This window comes from Plectropomus leopardus, chromosome 19, assembly GCF_026936395.1.
Source record: "Plectropomus leopardus strain MGB_pleo_1.0 chromosome 19, ASM2693639v1, whole genome shotgun sequence".
Taxonomy (NCBI): Eukaryota; Metazoa; Chordata; class Actinopteri; order Perciformes; family Serranidae; genus Plectropomus; species Plectropomus leopardus.
Window position 1 is genome coordinate 24121221 of NC_142194.1, and position 23861 is coordinate 24145081.

The 23861-nt window shown below is 37.2% G+C and overlaps 1 protein-coding gene across 3 annotated transcripts in view; it reads left to right on the forward strand.

The window, feature by feature from the left end:
- The window catches only part of slc39a11 (solute carrier family 39, member 11), a 151627-nt gene that overhangs the window by 79997 nt on the left and 47769 nt on the right, over window positions 1–23861 (forward strand). For 2 of the 3 annotated variants that reach the window (XM_042508370.2, XM_088070244.1), the window contains exon 5: window positions 14630–14771. In XM_042508370.2, coding sequence (XP_042364304.2) covers window positions 14630–14771 — 142 coding nt within the window. The remainder of the gene's footprint in view (window positions 1–14629; window positions 14772–23861) is intronic. The other variant, XM_042508371.2, reaches the window with a different exon arrangement.

Below are 23861 nucleotides of genomic sequence, written 5' to 3' on the forward strand. Positions count from 1 at the left end.
TTTTCTACACTGTCTTTGTTGGCACATTAGTTTGTTTCTAAAGTGTGATGTAAGTTCTAACACTTTTTGGGAAATATACCTATTTGCTTTGTTGCTGAGAGTTAGTTAAGATGATTAATACCACTCTTACATTTTTATTGTAATTATGAAGCTAACGGCAGCAGTACGTTAGTTCCCCAAATGCTGAATTATTCCTTAAATATATTCCCAAAATCTTAAAGGAGTAGTTCACTGAAAATCTGTCTTTTGAGTATTATAAACACACTGCTTCTTTCCATCTTGGATTCACTACAAGTACAGAAGACTTCAGTGTTTGGCAGAGTGTCTCTTTAATTCTGTGAAATGTGTGTTTTGTCTCCAGGCCAGTTGCTTCACAGGATGTCAGTTTGACATCATAATCATCATTATCACCATCCTTGCTCAGATGTCAACAGGATCTACACTTTATTACACACACACGCAGATGTGTGTAAGTGTGTTTGTTGGGGGGTGCTTTTTTGTATTAAGTGTTAATGTCAAAATGATACTTCATTCTTCACCAGTTTAATAACTCATTAATTAAGAGCTGAGTGTGTCAGACCAGGAGACATCATTTTTTCTGGCAGGATGTCATCTCAAATGCACACACACACACACACACACACACACACACACACACACACACACACACACACACAGTATACACAGTGTCTTGTGGTAATCGGTTAGGAGGACATACAGTATGTGCTGATCAATAATGACATGTCTACTTTTTCAAAAAATGTGCTTTGGTTTGTGTGTGTGTGTGTGTGTGTATGTGTGCTTTGTTGATAAAGCTCTCATGTAACGATGATTAATCATGTTGTTAATAATTGCAGCTTATAGCTCTGAGCAGCTTCCTGTCAATCAGTGCTGAATAGACTCTGTCCTTAAAACCTTTCTGATTAATATATAATCTTCACTATTGCACACACAACACACCGTAGCATTTTCTTGATCAAAATTACAGGTAGAAAATGATTGTAGTGTCTTACTGTAGTTGAGTTGAGTAGAGATGAAAAAGTGTACGCTGCAACACTTTTGGTTTGTGCAATTTTGATATTCAGCTATCAGGTGGCAGGGAGCAGATGTACAGCATAATGTCACTTGCTGGTTTGTCGCATCTCTACAGGCAATGTAGCCTGAACCCTTAACTTAGCTCAGTGCTAACACTGGCCATTATTGTAAAGTAGTAAAAACTTGTGGAGTTAGATCAAACACACTTTTCATTCAGCCTTTATCTTGAAATCTTAAAAGGGTCATTTAAAACTTCTTTCCTGAAAGCCAAGACAGGAGTTTCACAGTCTGCAAATTCCATCTGTGACGAGGCACTGGAATATACTTAATTCCAAATTAAAGCTATAAAAAAAACCCTTAACCATAGAAAATGCAGTAATTGCAATTTACTTCTACAGCTCAGTGTGTGTGTGTGTGTGTGTGTGTGTGTGTGTGTGTGTGTGTGTGTGTGTGTGTGTGTGTGTGTGTGTGTGCGCGCCTGTGCCTGTGCCTGTGCCTGTGCCTGTGCCTGCGCCTGCGTGCATGACATTTAGACACCAGCGCTAATTTAAATAGCCTTTGGGGATAACACCTACAGCATGCTGAAGACAAATTTGTTTTCATCAGCTGTCGGGAGTGTTTAACAGGAGAATCATTTCATCATTAGTGTTGTAACACTCACCTCACAGTACTGCACTGTACTAATTAACCAAAGCATTTGCAGGGATAAATTGCCAAACATTACACATCCTTTTTCAAGATCCCATGCTGACCTTTTCTGTGTTCACAAAGGAAAAACAGGCAGAAGAAAACATGCATGAGCTGTCAAGGTTATGCTCAAGTCCTATTATGTATATATCTTAGAAAATGGTATTTTAATGGGTTCTTGTTGGTATACCAGTAGATATACATTACAAACATCAGTAATACGTAATCATACTTAATCAACAACTTTAAAAATCCCTGCAGTAATACACATGAAAACATGCCACACCTTTTGAAGCATCCATGATCTATGTGTTATCGTCACTTTGTCACACCCCTTCAGTTATCCTATACCGACGCATCAGGCAACCTTTAGTGTTATGTGACACAAAGCTGTCTCCTAGGTGAAAAAAACATTGTGAAACATGGTTAATATTGTCAAATAGTCACGGTTGGGCTTAGACAACAAAACTACTTTGTTAGGTTTAAAAAAAAAACATGTTTTGGGTTAAATTAGTACAGAACAAGATGTAGATACATTAATCAAGTAGTGTATTTCACATCGCTATGCAAGTTACAGAACATTATTTTAAAACAATGACTTTTGGTTTCACACAGGACACAAACAGCGGCTCCTAGGTAAAAGTCTGTGATTGTTTGACCCATCCACCACTACCTTCCTTGCCTTCCTTCCATATTTTCAAAAGAAATCAAGAAATCAAGCCAGTTAGGGTAGGTATCAAAGGGTTAATACCAGTTTAGCCCTTGTGATGCCTTTTATTTTTAAGGCTTTTTTCGAATCTTTGAAACCAGACCTTGGAACGACTGATTGCATGTGGGCGTGAAAACTACTGATATACATAAATAGGTGCAAATGAAATGGATGTGATAAGCACAAAATCTGACTGGGTGTTTGCAGGGCCTGGCTACTCTCAGCATTCCTCTGATCTATCAAGAGAGACACACTGATTCATTGAAGCATTGAGCTGCAGAAGAGAGTCATTTATCCTCCTTGCCTGGTTGCTAACCACTCCGTCTCTGTCCTAATGATTGCTAAAGTCAACCCCAAAGGGCTCACCTCTCAATTTGAAGCTTTACTGAACCATTTTTGCCGTCAGAGGTGATCATTTCGGGAGTGAAGCTAAACGAGACGATGCATAGCTGACCCCAGAGATGTTTTTGAGTATATATATATGTATTATGTATTTGCATAGTAATGAGCTAACTGCTACCCAAGGTATAATGGGATGTTGCAGAAAAAGACCTGCTGTGTCATTGTATCCCTGCGTTGATTATTCTAAATGTCAGGTGTTCAGTCAGAGGAGAAAAGACCATTGAACCACCATGCCACTGTGGCAAACTCCATTGGCTAAAATGTCCATCAGCAAGGAGGAGGATGACAGGGACTAGTAATTTGCTGCATGAAACAAAGCAATGTTCAACATTTATTTACATGCAAATTAATTCATTAAAAAGGCAAATGAAAGAGGCGAATGCATTACAGCTCTCAACTCTTGATACATGTGTAATACGGGCTGCGTTCGTTTTGATAGCTTTGTGAATGAAGAGTCTAATTACTGTGTTGATTGCAGTGGTGGGGGCTACTTTAATAACAGTTCTGGTGACCTTTCTGTCAGCTGAAAGGTGGGGATTGGATTGGAGGTGTTTTCTTTAGACAATACCATTCAGATTTTGTACGAAAGTCTGTTTTCAACAGGCAATGACACACTTGGGTGTCGTTAGTTAAAATGAATAAATTACTGTAGGCCTCGTGTTTGAATAGGAAACTAACCAGGAGTGCCTGTCCAAGGTGAGAATTCATCACGTCAAATCAAATACACAGCCAGGCTCTAGCCAAAATCCCAATACTTGAAGCAAAATTATATTTGGAACTTTTTAGGCTGTGAAAACGGCTACTGTGAAGAGAAAACACGTGAATATGTTGCTATATGTTTGGTTTGGCAATTGGACAAATATATCGGCTATTGACAGTTGGCTAAGTACAATTCGGCAGTTGGTGTTTTATGGGCGATTTTTATGGGCAATTTTTGTCATATTATTTTGCCAATTCAGTGGTCTGCCAACAAAGGATGAGTGAGAGCTGCTGGAATGGTAGACACCTGTGCAAATATAATGGCAATCAACAGTTGGGCTGATAGTGGTCATGACGCATTGCCCAGCTTGATTTGGCAAAGTGTACATCATTAGATGTAGTTAGTTTCTCTTCAGCTGTATTTAAGTCTTCATGATTGTTAGGCTGCAGCAGCAAAGTGGTTTTTTTTCCTTTCAAAAACAGCATTCTTTTAGGGAGGCCAGTCATGGAATCTTCAGTCATTATCTACTCACTCTCATGTCGGGTTAAGTTTTATAGTCCCCAAAACACTGTCGAAGGTTCACTGTAAAAAAGGTGTTGCACTCATCTCCCAAACAACTGAAGCAAATGGTGACCAGGATTTATATGTAAAAAAAAATGCATAATAAAACCACAAAATGTCTCCATACTGCTCGTCCGAAGTGTCCTGAAGCCCCGATTTGCCACTTTGTTTTAAAAAACGTCACTGGCCTCATGCTTTTAGACTTTAGTCTTGCTAATTTTTTGGCTTTTTTTACTAAGTTGCCCATTGCTTTCTTCCTCTCATGCCTTTGAAAGAAATCAAGTCAATTAGATAATAAGGGTTAAGCTGGAATTGTTCTCCTGTAGAGATGCACTCAAAGCATCAAGGTCGCAGAGGCTTGCAGTGGACCTGACACACAGAATTGTCAAATCTCAACAACATTTAGTGTGAGCCTGCACACAAGCAAGCAAATTTTTGTAGCCAAGGTTTTGTCCTGTCTACGTGCACTGATAAATCCAAATCCTTGTTTGTTTCTTGGATAAAGGGGGTTGTTGACACTGGGGGGAAATTGATTTCCATTTCCGGATTTCCTATGCCTAATCTTTACATTGTTGTTTGCTGAACGTGATACTGCTTCCTAATGGACCTTTGCATTATACCCCCAAAAATAACTATATCATACACACAATGTGTCCAAATAACACTGGTTATCTTTTTTACTGCCTGGAGAAGCATTAATTGAGCTTTAGTCATCGTCACTTTCTGTGTTTTCATGGGATTTGTTGACAATCAGAGAAAATATGGACCATCTCTAGGAGAGATAAGAGAGTTAAGAGGGACAGTAACTGTCAGATGCAACACTACAAAAGTAAAATGACATCATTCATGGCAGAAAATTGCATAAATTAATCAGTATATTTAGGTTTGCATCTTTAAGCCCATATAGCATCACGGTAGTTACATCTGTAATCTGTATTTGATATAAAGTAAAGAATCTTTTCTCCGATCTCATCTGCGACATCGCTTGCATTCAAACATATTGTTAAATAGCAATTATCAAAATAATAGACTGTCAAACATTTGCTGCACACTCAGTTTTCCATGTGGGAAATGGGACTCTGACAGTTTCTCCTTCTGTTGGGATTGAGTCTCTGTGGCTGATAATAGTTTGCTTACCTTGAAGAAGTTTTTTGCTTGATATGTGAGCACCAGTAAGGGCTACTTGAAAAAGTTTGTCTCCCTGATCAAACAGACTGAGCCGAGTCAATCGTCTGAGGTGGAGATGGAAGGCGTCTGTAAATCAGACATCGAGGGAGTGCCAGTGTGAGTGCGTGCGTGTGTGTGTGTGTGTCTGTGTGTGTACACTTTGTAGAAATGTGCCACAATGTGAGTGTTTTTGAAGGAAGCAGGGCAGTTGCCACTTTGACTTTTTTCTCATCTCTCTCAACTGCTGCCGTCCTCTGAGACATGTCTCCTGCTGCAGCTTTCACACAGAATGAATCACACAAACATCAGATATCTAGAATACTTTCATATTGAGTCCAGCCACGGCACATGGAGATCTGTACTATAAGCACCACTTTGAGTTGGAGTGGATGGATGCATCTAATGGTTGGAAGGTGAAATTGTAAACCACACCTAAATTCTTTAGTGTAGTGTAGCTACACGTGGGTTGCATAGATACACTTCACCAGTTCTCTGAGTAGTATTTCCGTTGTTTCATCATCTTTAATAGCCATGTTTTCAGTTTATCTCAGCTGAGGCAAGATAAAAAATTATCACACTTTTTGTCGATAAACAGTTTGTATTTGTTGAGAGCTGCCAATGAAAATGCATTGGTTTTGAGCCAGTGAGCCTCCACTACCGCCACCTCCAACTGGGACACGTTCCAGATCAGTGATCTAGTAAAAGAAAGAGTTTGTGGTAGCTTTCAGTATGCTGAAAGGTCAGAGAAAGATCTGTGTATGACTGGAGGGGTTTGTTTATTGGTCTTATTACTTTTGAAATGGTTAACTACAAACTGTATATATTTTACATATATTTAATATTATAAGCATAGAAATACGAACTTTTAGTAGGAGTACTGGTTTGATTTAATATTTCACAGAATATGCAATGATGTATCATCACTTGTATTGAGAAATGTGTCCACAGAAGGGATGTCAGATTTGGGTAATTTTGATTTTAAAGGTCGCTAACTAGTAACTAACTGGTTCATTTTTAAGAAAAAAAGTAAGGTACAAAACATCTTTTCCCTGTGGTCCAGAGCTTTATTGCCTAGATTAGCTTGTTTGTAGGATTTTATGCCATTTTTAAGGATTTTAGGACATTTCTCTGATTTTTTGGTGTTTCTAAGATTTTAGGACATCTCTAGGATTTGAGGAAGTTTCTCGGATTTAGGGGTATTTTTTGGATTTAACCACATTTCTCTGATTTGGGGATGTTTCTCTGATTTTAGGACATTTCTGGGATTTAAGGATGTTTTCTTAAATTTTAGGATATTTTCTTAAATTTTAGGATATTTCTCTGATTTTACAACATTTCTTTGATTTTAGGATGTTTCTACAATTTAGAACATCAGGGGCTTAACTAGGACATCCGTTGGGGGGTGTGGGGAATCCTCCACTGGTACTTTATTTGATAAACAGTTTCTACTCTAAAGCTGTGTTGTGCACTTTGGCACCATATTATACTAAAAGTACAAAAACGATTACCAGTGCGAATCACAAGTATTTTTTATTGTGGATTAGAAAACAAATGGGAGGCCAACCTCCACCCTATCGAGAGCCAGATATGGCCCAAGAGCCACACATTGAGTATCACTGCTCTTTGTCAAGCAGTTAAAGTGGTCTCCTGGATGAAAGTCCTGTGTTTGTTTGACCCATCCGCAACCCTAACATCCCACCCAAAGTGGACTTTCTCACGCTTTATACTACATAATTGCCGGGTATGCGTTTACCTTGGCGTTAGTTGGTCCTGTGCTTGCCTATAGCCACTTTTCAAGTTGCCATGTTTGACGCCCTGGCGAAGAAAATAGTTTGCTCTTTCGGTTATGTTAAGTGGTGTCACCAAACATATTCGCATGGTAGCCAGCTAATTTCACCTGCTTTTTTTTAAAAAAAAAAGTTGATCAAACAGTTCAGCTGTGAAAGTATAATTAAAGAGGAAAAGACAGGAAGTCAGATAGGTTGAACGAGAGAAAGAGTGAGAGAGAAAAAAAGAGGTGATTTTCAGTGATCAGCAAAGCCAGACCACTACTCCAAGTTGTGTTATGGTGAGCTTGGACCTGCTGATGAGACTGTATCATGGGTCATCACCGAAGTTCTCCCTGGGTTAATCATGTCCCCTCCAGATGGTACATGAGCTGTCTTGTCATACCACATATGCACATACACTCAGTTGAGTACACACTCACTCCGTAATGCCCATGATGGAGATGGTTTATTCTGCTCTCAGTAACAGATACATACATATGGTGATGAAAACAGCGAATATAGAAAATAATAGAAAATTGAATCTTTAAACTGGTGAACTCTTCTGCTAAAGCAACATCTTGCAAAATACATGTAATATTTAAACCAAATGCAAACTGTCTACACATTATTTAATAAGAAATGTATAAAATGTCTGTTGGTAAGGCTGCATTTCGTGTTTTCAGCCTAACAATGACACCACAACATCCTCAAATATCATGCACCACCTAAGTCATTAGTTTATGCATGAGCAAACTTTCTCCTCTTTTTTTTTCTTTCCCTGTGCGATGTTCTCGGTTGCATCCTTTTCATACGCCTGATTGCTGCTGGCATGAGTAATAACCAAAAAGCAAGAACGACAAACACAGATTGAAATGAATTCATGGCTCAGAGAAAACTTTTCCACAACAATGTTTTTTTTTTCTTTTTGTTTCTAGCGTTACTCCTCATGCTTATTAAAAAACATTTACAATGTTTATTTCCCCCTCAACAGATTTCCCTTCGGCAGCAATTCTAGTCTTGAATCTGTCTATGCGGTGCAATTTTTTCCTATTACTGAGACACACAAAAGTCATCACTGCCGCAGCCAATCGGTTTTAGAACCACTTAACCAAATGAATGTGAAGTCAAAGGTGGTTCTTTTTATCGTAGTAAACTGTAGGGCTGTAATCAACCAAAGAAAATCAACTAAAATTCTAGCTGCACCTCAACCAATCGATTGGTTTATGGGGGAAACAATAATATTAATAATTATAACTTTATTTATATAGCACCTTTTAAAAACAGTTGTTTACAAAGTGCTTTGTCAGACAAAGCAAAGGTAGGTCTACAAGAATAAATCAAACAAAAGGAGTAAGAGTAATAAAATAGGCAGATAATAAAAAAGGCGGTTACAGTACTAACTATTTTTTAGAAAAGACAAGAATAAATGCAATAAAAGTATTATAAAAATATAAATATAAGTAATATAACAAAACAACATCACATCAGTGGGGATAACAATATTTATTCATTTGAATTTTATTTTACCTTGATAAATTACTTTATTGATTATTTTTTATTTATTTTATTATAAATGTATTTATCCTTTCTTTCTTTCTGTTTTGTACTTTACTAGTTGTCATTTTTAACTGATAGTGTAGATATGTGATTGTCATAAGGCAGGTTTCCATTTACCCTGAAATTGCACAAATTGAAATTGTGAATGTAAAATACGCAATAGCAACACATAAATTTTGAAAAAAGTTTTTACTTTCACATGAGGTGGTATTTCAGGTAATTCGAAATGGCCATATTTCGCTAAACTGTAATGGAAACACTTTTTTGGCTTTTCTAGGCCACATGGTGCTATGGCTTTGCACTTGTTGGTAGGAACTGGCTCCCTCAGGCATGATGCAGCAGGCGCTACAAGAGGTGTTATTGCATCTTATTGCAACTCTTTATAATTTGAGCGGATCATCCAGAAGTTGTGAATCCACAATTCCTCTGTGAAGTCGTGGACTATCACGTCCCAGAAACACCATGCTACACTGCACATAATCATGAACGTTCTATCCCCATGGTGAAGTATGGTGGTGGCAGTATCCTGCTGTGGGGATGTTTCTCTGCAGCAGATCACCTGTGTGTATTCAAGGGTATTCGGGCTTGAGGGTATCACTAAGTGTGCCAGTGTGCAGTCTGCCAGAAACCCTGCAACTCTGGAGAAGATTGGTTTTCCAGCAGGACACTGAGCCCATGCATAAAGCCAGAGCTGCATGGGAATCACTTCAAAATGACAAATAAATGAACTGGAGTTACCGAGTCAGAATTCAGATGTCACTCAAATGGAGAGTTTGCAGATGGACTCGGAAAAGGCTGTTTATTCACCACCACCATGTCATCTGTATGGTTTAATCAGTTTGCAGAAAAGAATGGGAAAAAGAGTTTCCAAACTGTCAGAGACCCATTCACTCACACTCAAAGTTGCAATTGCTGCCAAAAGTGCCTCTAGTAAATACTGATGTAAACAAGTAAGCAGTATTTTGTTTATAATATTTTTTTTTTGTTTAATTTAGCCTAAACCATTTTTTGTGGTGAACTTTGTTTACTTTGACATTAAATGGTAATATTTCCATGTTTTGTTCTTGGTTTCCCATCACTTGACGCTTGGCTGGTGTTTTTTTAACTACGTCATCTCCTCTTGCCTGTTGTTAGTCTCAGTGCACCCAACTTCTAAAAATAGTCTAACAGCATTGGGGATGGAAACGAAAAGGCATTCAAACACATTTTAATCTTTTTTTTTTTTAATAATAATTTAATTAACATGTTTTTTTGCAACAACCCCAAATATTTTGTCACTATTGCAACTTGTTGGCTCGTTTTCATACTTTCACTGTATTTACATAGCACCCATACCCAATCTATAATAGTATAAAGATATGGAAATCTGACTTTTACAATATGGGACCTTTAAGTACCAGAAGTAAAAGTACACATTATGCAGACGGGCACAAGTACTTTTAAATGTATTATTGGATTACAATTATTGATATGTGTTATATATACATGATTTATATATAGCTATGCATGTTAGCTTGTACATTTCTGACTAGGGACCAACAAAGGCTTGTTTATATAATAACATAATGTATTTATTAATCATATTTTTTATTGTTAATCTGAATCTGCAAATTAACCAGGTATAAAAGCTTTCAGAGATGGGAGTAGAAATATGAAGTAACAGAAAATAGAAATTCTAAGTACAAGTACCTCACATTTGTTACTTGCAACCACTTAAGTGAAAGTTATGTTGATGGGTTCCCACTGAAGTATTGAATTTTGATTGTCATCATACACATCTCTGATTGCCTGTGGGTTCATTCAGTGCACTCCTACGCACACAACCTCTTACAGTACATTACCTGCTTTTAAACCACCTGTGACTGGACAGGGATGGAGATGACAAAGGGGAGGAAACATGGATGCACATGCTTTTTAGCCCTTACCTTTAAAAAATACTCATCCAATTGTGTGCTGTAGAATATGTGGGCTCTTGGTTTTCGCTAAATTGGGCTTTGTCTGTGATTCATAGTTCAGGCTAGTGTATTTGTTGGCCTTGGGTAGGATCTGACATTAGATCAGATACGATATTATATTTATAGCTGGTGTTAAATTTTGATCCTTTTTTCTAAAATAAACGTAATGTAACTGATTCACTGATGATTCACTTTTTACAGAGTGATTCATTAATCTGGTCTTGCATGTTGACATCCTATCGCTGTCATAGTGCCCAAAGTAATAAAATAACTAGGTCATAAACAACCTTATTAACAACCTGTTAATTCCTGGAGAAAAATGATTATTTATTGATATATATCAGGGTATAATAACAATTATATCGCATTGACAACACCTCAAGATTATATCAATTATATATGAATATAAGGCAACTTGAATTTTGTTCACTAGTAATTTTAAAAATCACATAATCATTTGATGTAAAATAAAACATCAGTACAATAACACAAGATAAAAATCTGTAAATTCATTTTTTACAAACAATTTGAAGCAATTTTCAAAAATTAATTACTGAAATGTTAAGAATGAATAACAATACTTGAAAAGAGAAAGGTTGACTTCTAAACTTCAAACCTTCTAACCCCAAATCACTTTTTCAGTTGAAAGGCAATATATACTGGTATTTATTTGAGTGCAAAGTATTAAAATGATAGATATTGTGCTATAGGCGGCACAGCGGTCTTGTGGTTAGCACAGTTGCCTTACAGCGAGAGGGTTCCTGATTTAAATCCGGTTTGGAACAGGGTTAGGACTGTGGGCGGGGGCCTTTCTGTTCGGAGTATGCGTGTTCTCCCTGTACCTGCGTGGGTTCTCCCACGGGTTTTCCAGTTTCCTCCCACATTCCAGAGATATGCAGGTTAGGTGACTCTAAACTGCTCTAAAAGGTGTGTATGTGTGCACGCTTGGTTGTTTGTCTCTGTGTGTCAGCCCTGCGTGGTCTGACGACCTGTCCAGGGTGTACCCCGCCTTTCGCCCAGTGACAGCTGGGATAGGCCCTTATGAGAACAAACGGTTACAAACAATGAATGAATGAATATTGTGCTATAAATATGCGTGGTGACTGCCCTCTAAAGGTTAAAACCTGGCTATTGCGTTTTGCTTTGTTTGTAGGTGACTGTCTACTGAGTATATATGTCAATTTACTACAGTTTACTACTAACATATACATTAGTTTAAAAAATCGCTGAACCTTTGCTGCATAGGTTGAGTGAATAGTTCAACAAAATTATTGTGAGACGTAGATGAATTGTCACATATTTTTTGCAGATAATCTCATAAACACAATAAAGTTAAACTGTTAAACCTTTAAATCTCAGTTTATAAACTATTGAAATTTTCCAAATCTATAAACTATCTGTAGTGGACTATCCAAGTGAAGTGTTAAGCCAAAATGCAGCCATTCCCTGTACATTTCCATTAAAGCATCAATTTCGTATAGAAATTATTTTCAGATTGAAACATCCCCTGACAACTGCTTGTCTCATTGTGTTCTAGAAAGGCAACTGATCAGCGGGTATACTACTGATTTTATTTCAACAAGGTTGTGCAATTGTTGAACCTTTTCTCTACCTTGGCAACTCATCAGTCACTGGATTATCATTTGACTGTGGGCCTTTGCAGTAGGATGAAGTTTCACAAGCGTGCTGTGCAATGTGAGTTTTAGGAGCCCGGGGTTCTGCTGGTCTGTTTGTCCATGTCTGCAAGGCTGGATTACCAATCATGCAAAACAGGAAAATCCCTTGGAGGCCAGATACCTCAGAGCGCATGGGCTCATTGTGTGGCATTTCATTTTTGGTAATCCGTTTAACTGTAGTTTTGTGTATGGGAGCATAGGAAAACATTAATAAAGTCCCTGTGAAAGAGAGGTCAGAATGTCTTTAGCTTCTCAACTTTGATGTATTTCCAGGTGAAACAGAATATTTGAGCAGTGAAGAGTTACAAGAGGGATTTAGATCAAATCCTTTGCATTTGATTGGATCACTAAAATCTGGATGGGCTTAGAGTTTGAAGTGATAGGAGCTACAGCAAAGTATTGTGTACACTTTGTTCCACATATTCCTTGCTTGCCATTAGATAAGTAGGAGGAGGGGGGAGAGATCAATGAATTAGATTTGCGCCACATTCTTTTGGAAATAAAAAGACATCAACACACATCTCTTTCTATTTCTTTCCATTTTGCTCTGTTAACTACAACAACTGTTAAAATGCAGTTCATATGACTGGTGCGGCTGGCTAGTTGTCCATGGATTCATTTAATTGGATGAGCCATTGTAAATGCTTCTAAGTGCAAGATGAGTCGACAAACATTTTAAACAGTTTTTGATTTTGAAACAGGGATTTTGATGTTAATATGCAACATTTTTTGTTATCTTTTTTAAATTTTTAATGTTTTTAAAGCATTATATCAACTGACAATGTAAGGCCTTAACATGGTTCCAAAATTATGATCTGATCTTGAGGCTCTGGTGCACTGATGCTGTGCTTTGATTGGTCATATATCCCAAAATGTCCTCATAGCTGAACGACAGAATATGTTGTTTGCCAATGACTCCCACAGGGACATATACATGACCGTATAAGGTTTAGGCAACAAAATTATTTGGTTAGGTCTCACAAAAGATCATGTATTACTAAGAAAGAAATTTTGTTACGTAACTTAAGAAACATATGTAGTAAAGTACATAACTTAAGTTAAACTTAATAAAAAGTCAACATTGACTTTTGGTTTCACATGGGACATGACCAGCTGTCTCCTGGGTGAAAGTCCTGTGTTTATTTGACACCACATTCAGGTTTCGCAAAAGAGAGTGTTTTGAGTAAATATTAGATGTTTGTTGTGTAATTTAAAAAATGCGTGCTGCAGTGTCAGAAATTAACTTTTTGACTCACTCGCCAAGGTGGCTGAAAGCCTAGATGAAAAAACTGCCAAGTGTAGTTTTCTAGTATTCAAAATGCTAAACTGCCTTTTTTGTTTCACATACAGTAGTTTCAGTTTGTTTTTTTAAGATGAAAGGGTATTATGTTTAATACAAACTTAAAGCAATGATCAGAGCAAAATCCGAAGCTGATTTTTAAATATATCGAACAGCTCATCACCACAGCCTCAGCATCAGAATAACTTCACTATGGTTAGCAGCAAAGCATTGTATAGGTCCAGGGTTCTTATTGTGAAAGGTAAGGATGGAAGAAGTGGAGCTAATGCACTGCTGTTGACAATGTGGCAGGAAATAAAGAGTTAGCTATCTTGGTTCAAACTATGAGGTCTCTGTTATTTCATAATTTATATGAGGATACGCACAGTGCTAGCTGGCAACAGATTGGCAGCAAATAATGCTTAAGTGGATCTGCTGATGTCCCATGACACAGACAGCACAGGAGCAGTTCAGGAGCAGAGCTGTGCACCCCTACATGACACCAAAATGCATAAGAGACTCAGCATTTTTTTTTTTATTACATGACTGTTTTGGTGCAAGCATTTATCCACCAGTGTAGCTGATGGCCTTCCGAGATTTATTTGCCAATCGAAAAATCTAGCTTAGTAGTTAAGTTTAAGTTAAGTTAAGTCTAGTAGTTAGTTAAAAGTCAACGCTGACTTTTGTTTTTCACACAGGACGCAAACATTGGTATCCTCAGAGAAAGCCCTGTGTTTGTTCTACCCATCTATCAACTTTGACCTCCTCCTTTTCTAGCACAGATGACCAACACAGCCTGTATATCCATTCTAATATGCTCAGTATGAAACATTGCAAATCTGGCGTTTTGCAATATTGTGCAGGAGTACTGCACAAAAACCTGCGCTGTAGTGGAGTATGTTTACATTGAGATAAACTACCTTTACTTTAGTAAAAGATCTCAAAGCTTTTTTGTCCAATAGCCTACTAATTACATGGTCATTTTGAGGTTATTTCAAACAGTTACCCACCAGCTTGTTTTTAGATTTTCATAACACTAGCAGGAAACTAGGGCACCAATGCAAGTATTGCCTATGATCTTTCGTACATAAAATGGATTTTAACCCCTCCTCCTCTCTTCTGTCATCTACAGGGTGTAGGTGCTGACCCGCATATTGCCTTGGCTCTGCCCCCCGAATCTAAGCTGTCCAAAGAGAAAGCAGAGGATCCCTCATTCCAATTCATGGACCCGGATGAGATGACCATCAGGATAGGTAGAGCCGGACCTCTTTCAGGCAAGCCACCCTTCATATACCCACATCAACATCAATTTGTACTTTACTTCAGAACAAAAATTTAGCCACTGTAGTCCCACTTTTTTCAAGTCAGGGCAAGTTTCAGGCACCGGATTACACTGATGCAGAACAAAAAGGGGGACTATACTGGTTACCACTGTAAAATCTCATCTCACCTGGAACTTCTATGATGGCTTCTTTTCATTGTCATGATTTTCCATTTTCACCTCATCTGTCCCTATCTAACACTCATTCGGTGTACTAACTTTGAATCTTGTTTTAATCTAGCTCTAAAGAAATTATCCTCATTGTGTCTTCTTGGGTGTTGGACACTAACCCTTCTTCATGCTATCAACTCTCATGTCACATACTGAGTAAGGTACATACTGTAGCACACATTCATTTTGTCACTTGTGCAGATGTCGATTATTTTTCGGTGTGTATTGTAGGAAACCAGACTAAAGTTGTCAGTGTGATACAGTAAAGCAGAGGATCCGATAAACACATCTGATTTTCCAACAAGTCAAAGGAAGATTATAGCATGATGAGCAATTACAGGCAAACTGAACAACCATATATGTGACAAAAGAGTGCAACGTGGCGGAAAATCACAGAATAAGAAATACAGAAAAAACACATTAACTAAAGTGGAAAAATAGCTTTTAAAAAGCTGGTGTTTGGCCATGTGTTTGTGTGGCTGCACACTGATGTTGTTTGTTTGCAGCACATAAATGAATGTTGTTCCCTCGCCTCACTGGCTGGTAACAGTTTGGATACGATTACATTTTAATTAATCTGTTATATTCAGTGTTCATAAACGGTCTGCCTGCTGACTGTCTCTCACTAAACACATTAAATCCAGCACACAGAGGCTCTGTGTCATAAAAACTGTTGCTCTGTTTATTTTATTCGGACCGAGGGAAAAAAATTTAACTGCTGTCTTTTACTTCTGGTGTGGTTCATGTTCACACCATTTTTTTAATAACTAAACACAGGAGTAAAAATGAAATCATATGGGCTGACAGGAAACTTTTTAATTGGAACATTTTGGTTTTTAAACACGAGGAAATAACTGATTATAAGTAGTGACCAGGTTGAAACAGGACAGGATTTTTTAAATGCCCCTTTAAATCTTTCTATGTTGTCTCTCTAAATTTGGAGGTTTTTGTGGGTCAGTAAACACAATGCAGACAAAGCTCTACTTTTCTGCTCCACAGCAGTTTGTCACTCACAGAGTGTATAAGTCATCTATAGCTTTGTTCACAACTGATCTGATGAGATCGATGGATTGGAGGAGCAGCTGTTTGTGAATGAATTCACACTTTTAGACAGGAAGATAGAACCGTCATGTTTCGCTTTCAATACATCAGAAGCTGCTCTGTGCCTGCCCTGACAACACTGTGTGCTGTGACAGTGTAGTGCTATAAATAACCAAACGGTATATATATATACTAATATTCTGAAGAATGATCCAACTCCAAAAATAGAAAATCTATTTGTGATGGCAGGTGTTTTTATTGTGTTGGCCTGCCACAAATAAATGAATGTGTGGGAAAACCTGCCTTGGATGTAGGGTTGCAATGGCATGAGATTTTCATGGTGTAACCAGACAAAATCTATTTCAAGGTATCATTGTATTGCAGAATTATTATTATTATTATTATTCTTATTCTTATTATTATTATTATTATTATTATTATTATTATTATTATTATTATTATTATTATCATCATCAGGATGACCTTTAAAGGAATAGAAGGAGAAGAGTTACTTGTGGTTGAACTAACGTTTTATTACCAAAACTGAAACTTTAAGCCATTTTTGTATGGAAGTATGTGTGAAAAATCTTCCTTTTGAAAATAACAACAAAAAAAGTTAGATTCTCTACCCAGTTTCATGGGTTTATTTTTTTTCAATATCATTGGGTAGGGAAATGGTACATGGTGTAATGGTCAACTTTCATGTCACTGTAAACCTTAAAACTGGATCGCTGCAACTCTCCTTGGAGGAGTTGATTTAATGACAAACTGCAAGAACAACCTGTAAAGCGACGGAAGCTCAATAAAGATTCTTAATTACTAGCTGAACAGCTCAAAATAAGAAGATGAATATAATGGTAGTGTAGTTTTTGAAATCACACCAAAATCACATCTAATGTCACAGATTCCTGTTGTTGATCTATCTTAACAGGACCAAACCCACTGTGGCTAGTTTCTTATGGGAGTTTTGCTAATCTTACTCCTTTTCATTTCAGTTTGTGGCACTTTGTTTTTTTTCTTCTTACTGGTTAATAGCAGAGTTAGAGTCCAAAACAATAATTTACTCTCCTGGGATACTTCTGGGACAAGTTTTTATGGCATTGTGGTTTAAGGTTTCGCCTCTCCGTCCATCCCTCCCATTCTTGTGAACGCAATATTTTAAGAATACCTTGAGATAATTTCTTTAAATTGTACACAAATGTCTACTTGGATTCAAAAATTAAATGATTAGAATTTGGTGATCACAGGTCAAGGTCACTTTGACCTGACATTTTTGGCCATTACTTATATGCCATAAATGACACAATGGTCTTTGTCAAAAGCATTTAGTTTTTGGGTTGTCCAATTGTCTGTCCCATTCCTGTGAATGTGATTTTATAATTTTATTTTGTTTTATTTTTAGGAATTTTATCAGATTTGGCACAAAGGTCCACTTGGACTTCTAGTATTTTTGTTTTTTGGGGGGTTGGCATTCATGAAAAAAAAATGAAATATGCATACAAAACTATTTTTTCTTAAACATTATTGTCTCTAATTCTGCAAAGTATATAGGACATTCTGAAATTTTCACAGGCAGCAGGAAAAGCACAAGTGTAATTAAAAGCATCAACAAAAAATCAAATTCAAGTGTCCAGTTAGCCACCTCAGAGAGCCACCATACACAAAAGCAAGGCTCTTAAACTTGCACATTTAAATGGAATCAATCATTTTTCAGTAATGTTCTTAATTACGCCTCTGCTTTTCCTGTTGACACGCTGAACTGTGCTGTAAAAAAAGTTAATTAATGCAGACACAAGTGAAAGTATTAGCAAAAAGAGGGTTGGTAATTGATAAAAATCACTGGGAGACTGAATTCATTTTTTGTTAAAGTTTTTGTGACTGTGTTTGCATGTCTGAGCTGTTTTATCCGACTCACTCCTCCCCATCGTTTCCATTACTGTCACCATGACCTCACATTTATCTTGAGGTTTTGTAATGATGATAATAGCATTTTAAGTTTCAATTCTCAGGGGAGTATTGTTGCCCATTGATGTAAGTACTGTAGTCAGGTAGAGCTGTTGAATGTTAGATCTGAAGAAAGCAACGTGAAAAGTCTTGAGCTGCCTTGATGTTATTTTCAAGAACATATCACAGTTTGCAGCTGAGCTGAAAAACAAGGAAAAAAGAGAAAGAAGCCCTTGAAAATGTGTTAAAATTGAAACAGTCTGCACTCTGACAGAAAAAATAAAATAAAAGGAATAAAACGCAATATTCATGACCAGATAGAATGACACCCTGAAAAGGTACAACTCAAATATTTCTAAACCCCTGAGAAATAATCTACCTTATGACAACACAGCTAGTTCTGTGTGGTCAAGCATGGCCATAAGGCCCAGCTGCCCTACAGTGGTGATACATTTCCTGCAGCTCTGAAGTCCACATATTTAATATATATTTCAGACTAGCTTCTGTGGATCAGTTACATTTTCATTGCATCCCTGTGTGTGTTGGCCAACACAGTACACAGAAAAGAGCACACACATATAGATATATACAAATAAGATAACTTTGATTCCCATGTGCCCTTGGGGAACTCATTGCATTGTAAGTCAGTGCAGCATGTCCAGTATGTGGTATGAGGAGATATTCAAAAGTTGTGTGTTGCACTTCTTTGTGTTTGTGTAGTGCAGGCTTTTATGCAGATGTTTATATCAAAAAATGTAATTAACTGCATTCTTAAATGGCACATATGCCTTTGACAAAGATAATGGCGGCAGTTTTCGCACTTAAAGTTTTTTAAAACAGTGAATCCTTGGTTGTCGACAAGCAGACAAAAGCAGGCTGGGACCAATTTTAACCGATGTTTTTGCAAGTAGATTTTTTGATCTGTAACCAGCCAAAGCTAACATCAGTTTGTTAAAAACACTGTCTACAGCTGACTCTTGAAAAAGATGACAATTGTAAGTTCTTAAATATGCTTCTTTTTTTTTTTAACCTTTATTTAACCATGTTTGGAATCCTCCTGCATCTGTTGGTGACATTTCGGGAAGGCGGATCAATTTAAGCCTGTTAAATGCATTGTGTCTTATTAAGCTACATATCCATTTTTACAGGAAAAATGCAGTTTCTGCTCTTTAGACTTTTTTTAAAAATGAAAAAAAAATAACATGCATTGTCAGTAAAACACCTCATATTTATGCTTATTACCTTGTGCAACATAGGCACGTGGCTAGGTTTTGAAGAAAATGTCATGGTTTGGCTCAACATTCATACAGAAAGCAAACAATAGCTCTGAGTGAAAGTCCAGGGTTTGTTGGACCCTTTTACCTCCTTTCCTGCCCACCCTAAAGGGACGTTACAGCTCCGTCTGGCCAAATTATAAACCGATTCTGTGCAGTGGCGTATCATACTGCCACAGAAGCTGCTTTTTTTGCAACAGTGTCTGACATTAAAATCACCACCCAAGCAGCGGTGTTTGAGGAGTTCAGTACAATAATGGACAGATCATTTTGGTTTTTGGGGAAAAAAAGTAACCAAACTCTTTACATACACAGATTTTCTTATATCCCTGTGTACACCAATAAAGCATGTTGAGAAATGTAATGTTTTGCAGACCTGCTGTGCCAAGTCATGGTTGCTAAGCCATGATTGGACAATTGCTGTTTGAGGAGAGGGACACAGCCAATGCCATCTGCATCTCAGAGAGAGAAAAAAAATTCAGAAACAGTAAATTCAGTTTAGTCATGGCTCATTGGCGTCAATGCCAGGGTCCCCATCTTCCTGCATAGTGGGACAGCAGCCATGGAGGGGAATCTGATTATAGCCTGAGAGCTCATGCTGTTATTATTGGTTTCAACCTATAGGCTGAATCCTCATGACTTTGCCCTGCAGGGAGAGAGGAAGAACTGCTGTGATTGTTTGGGTCTAACAGTATGTATGCAACTCTTTGTAGATGTTGAAAGCCTGGATCAGGATGTCAGGAGGTGTTTTTTTTTTAATGTTAGGAGAGGAAATAGGTAGGAGATAAAAACATTTAATATTAACACACATGCATGCACAGCCTGTTGACTTCAGCAACCATTTTTTTGTCTCCCTCTTCTACCCTCCAATATACTTAATTTCAAGCACAAGTACTGACTGTTCTGTCCCTTTGCTATGTGGATACAACACATTAGGTCAGCCTGAGTCGATGCTGATTTCACACTTGAGATGGACCTTGCCAGATGCTGTCTCTCATCCTGAGGCTTTCTCAAACACTTGCCATGTCATTAAATACCTCTTTCGCATCATGCATTGGAACATATCCTGAAGTTGCTATTCCCTCTCTATCTTTAAGTATCTATTTTTATTTTTGGGGGAAATTGTTTCTGCCTTTAAATTATTCAAGATGATTGGTGGTTGGTCTCTCTTTTCAATCCAAAGATACTTAATTAATTTGGGGTCTTTTTTTCCTCCTGTCCTTGGTTAATCTTCAAAGAAATCTGGTTTGCTTTCAAGTGCCCTCTTGGTTTCTCAATGAAGCAGCAGTCACTGCCTCTTCAGCCATCACAGAAGATAAACCAACCAAAAGTGCAATCCTTTTAGACTTTCAGATGTGTGGTATATGAATGTGGATGGTATGTATTGCCTTTCTATACCTTGTTTTGATCTACTGAGCACCCTAAGCTTAAAATAAATTGCATTTTCACCACTAAGACAGACATCTGTTCAAAGTACGCATGGATTTTCTGTCCTCAGAGAACAGCTCTTAAAAGCCCTCCTCAGCACAATCAATGAAACATGGAGACTAGAAAACATGATTTGCATTTTCATTTGAAAAGCAAATATGTTGTTTGCTGCTGGAGCGGAAATTAAAAAAAGTATGCCCTCTAATTTTGAGTCATTAGATGATGAAACTTTTAAACCTTACTCCCCTTGAAGGGATCAAACATATTTATTAAAGTGTATAGTTAATTGAACATGTTTGTCCTTAAGTTGTGGATTGAGATTTTGAACAGCTGATGTGTAATTTTACCACTACCGGAGCATTGTGATGTCCCAGTGACATTAAGCTCCACAACACCTTATGTTTCTTTCTATAGTCACAGTTTCATTCAGTTGTCAAGTGACAATTTCCATTTGGAGCATTCAAACTAGGCTCCACAAAGCTTAAGAAATTCGCAATAAGCAACACTTTGCGCTTTCTTATCTTCCAGTAAACGGAGCAGAAGAAGTAGAGGTTACAAACCAGTAGCAAAATAATTTTCCTTAGCCATCTAGTCCATCTATGAGAGAAAAACAGAGAGAGGTCTTCAGGAATATGTTTTAAATGGGAATTAAATGGTTTTAATTGTACTTTCAACCAGTATTGGTCATGTTTCAAACTGTCTATAGACAAAGAAATGTTATGTCATTATTGGAATATCTAGACAGCAGAAACAGCTGATCAGTCATGCGAGGTAAAAGTTCATAATGTCAGTGCTTAATTAGTAAAGGTGTTTCCATCACTTATTCACTTATCAATTCTTAAAATGGCAGAAACCCTCTTTAGCGACTGTAAAAACTTTTTTCTCACAATCAAGGGAAGTTTCATAAAATTCTGCTGTATCTATAAAGCTGCTATAATGTGATACTTTAAAATCAAATTTAATATACAATTATGAAAACATGGCTATTGGCAGTTGTAATGCTGAAGTAAGCAGAGGTGTTGATATGTAAATAGTTTTCACTAAGAAAATATGCCATAAAAGATTTAGAACTAACCAGTAGTATCATTTGTTCAGACATGAATAGTGATCTGTTATATTATTTGACAGGATGGGAATTTAGTCACAGTAGGATTTATGGCAGTATGATGAACAATTATATTGAATTACAATTCAACCCTACTGTCAGCTGGTGAAATGAGCCACTCTAATAGACAGACTATACTCTGCCTCTACAAGCTATGAAGCATGTTTAATGGATCAGTGCTTAGTCTCCTGCTGCTTGCCAGGTATTTGAAGTGGCAAGAAGCTCCTTGCAAGCATGTACCCACTCAAAGAAGCATGTGTTCACGCATACACACATGCACACACAAAACTATTCCAGTTCCCTCTAATACTTAATGCATGGCGTCCTAAATAATTCAGTCAGCATTAGGAGGTATCAAAGTGTGCCTCATGGCGTTCTGTTTATTTAGGTCTTCAGACGGAATTTTGGAATGTGCTATAAAATGACAAATGGGATTGGATATGAATTTCTTGGTGCATATTATGCAGTGAATACCAAGCAGAATATGAGCCTCCTTACATATATTACTCAATGTGCCACCTAACTTTATTCAATAATTAATCTTTTTCTTTTTTATTGTATTTTTTCCGGCCTCAGGGCAATAGCTGCAGCCGGCTACATGACCTATCTTTTATAATGAGGAGGAGGTGATATTGTGGTTGTGATCAGAGTGAAGTCTTAATGCATTTTCCCAACCATATCATATATCTGTGCATACATTTTTTTAGACATATTCTGACAAACTAAAGTGGAAAATGCTATTTTTAGATCCCAACTGTACCCTGAAATTAGTTTGTATATTACTGAACATTACTATACAATCTTGGCAGGAAGTCAGAGAGTTAACCAGTTACTTCAAACAGCTCATGCAGCAGAATCACAGTGTTTTAAAGCCAAATAATTGAACTTGCTAACCTGCTTGCATGCACACTTTGGCTTTGTTGTGTCTAACCTGAGGGAATGGAGATAATGAGAATTTTCATTTTAGGTTCAACAGTTCCTGTAATGAAAAGTGCTGTCTGGGGTAGATGGGTTACTTGTGATAGATGATGCTGACACAGTCCAACAGATAATGTTCTGTTCTGGCAGGATTAATTCTCTGAAGTAGGTACATTTCTGTGATTAGCTGAAATGTGGGTAACACAAAGTTAAGGGCAATGTTTGCTAGTAAGAGGTTTGATTGTTGCTTTTCACTGGTATCATAAGAAATACATCAATCTGTTGGATCTGTAAAATGCCCTTCATATATATATATAAAAATGAAGGTCTAGTGTTTTTTTGACGCATTTTTATCCATAAAATCATTTGCAGAAACAATTGTTGGAAAAACTTGCCCTACGTCAAACTGTTTTTTATGCTCTGTTTGTCTGTATACCTACAAAAAGTAATGCAACAGAATTCATGTATAACCCATGTAATCATGAGCCAGTAATTCATGTATAACCCAGGTAAGAGGAAGGCTGTGATCATAGGACCAATGAGCTGATAAGAGAAAAGAAGGACGTAATATAAAGAATGAAAGTCTGCCTAAAGAGGTAGGTTTGGCCAGTGGATGGGTCAATCAAACACAAGACTTCCCCCCAAGAGACTGGTGTTTAAGTCCTGTTTAAAACCAAGTGAACTATGTAATGTGACAGCATCCAACCATTATTCTTTTATTGAACCTAACCGATATAACTTAATGTTATATATAACTTAACGTTAAGCACGTAACAAGACGACACCCTATCATGGCTCTTTTCCTAAACCTAACTTGGATAACTTGAGGTTATCGTAACATATCAATAACACCTAACCATGACTTTTCCTACACCTAACCTATGTAACTTAACATTATACGTTAACTTAACATTAAGCATATAATGTGACAATAAAAAAAAGATTTTTTGGCCTAAACCTAGCCTACACAACTTGAGGTTATACATAACTTAACATTAAGTACATAATATGATAACAACCAATCATGAGTCTTTTCCTACACCTGTGTAACTTTACTTTATTGTTACTTAAAGTGATAGTTTAGGGTTTTTGAAGTGTGGGAGTGTAGGAAATGCTTATATACAGTATAGTCAGTGTATAATATACTGTAGCTGACAATTGC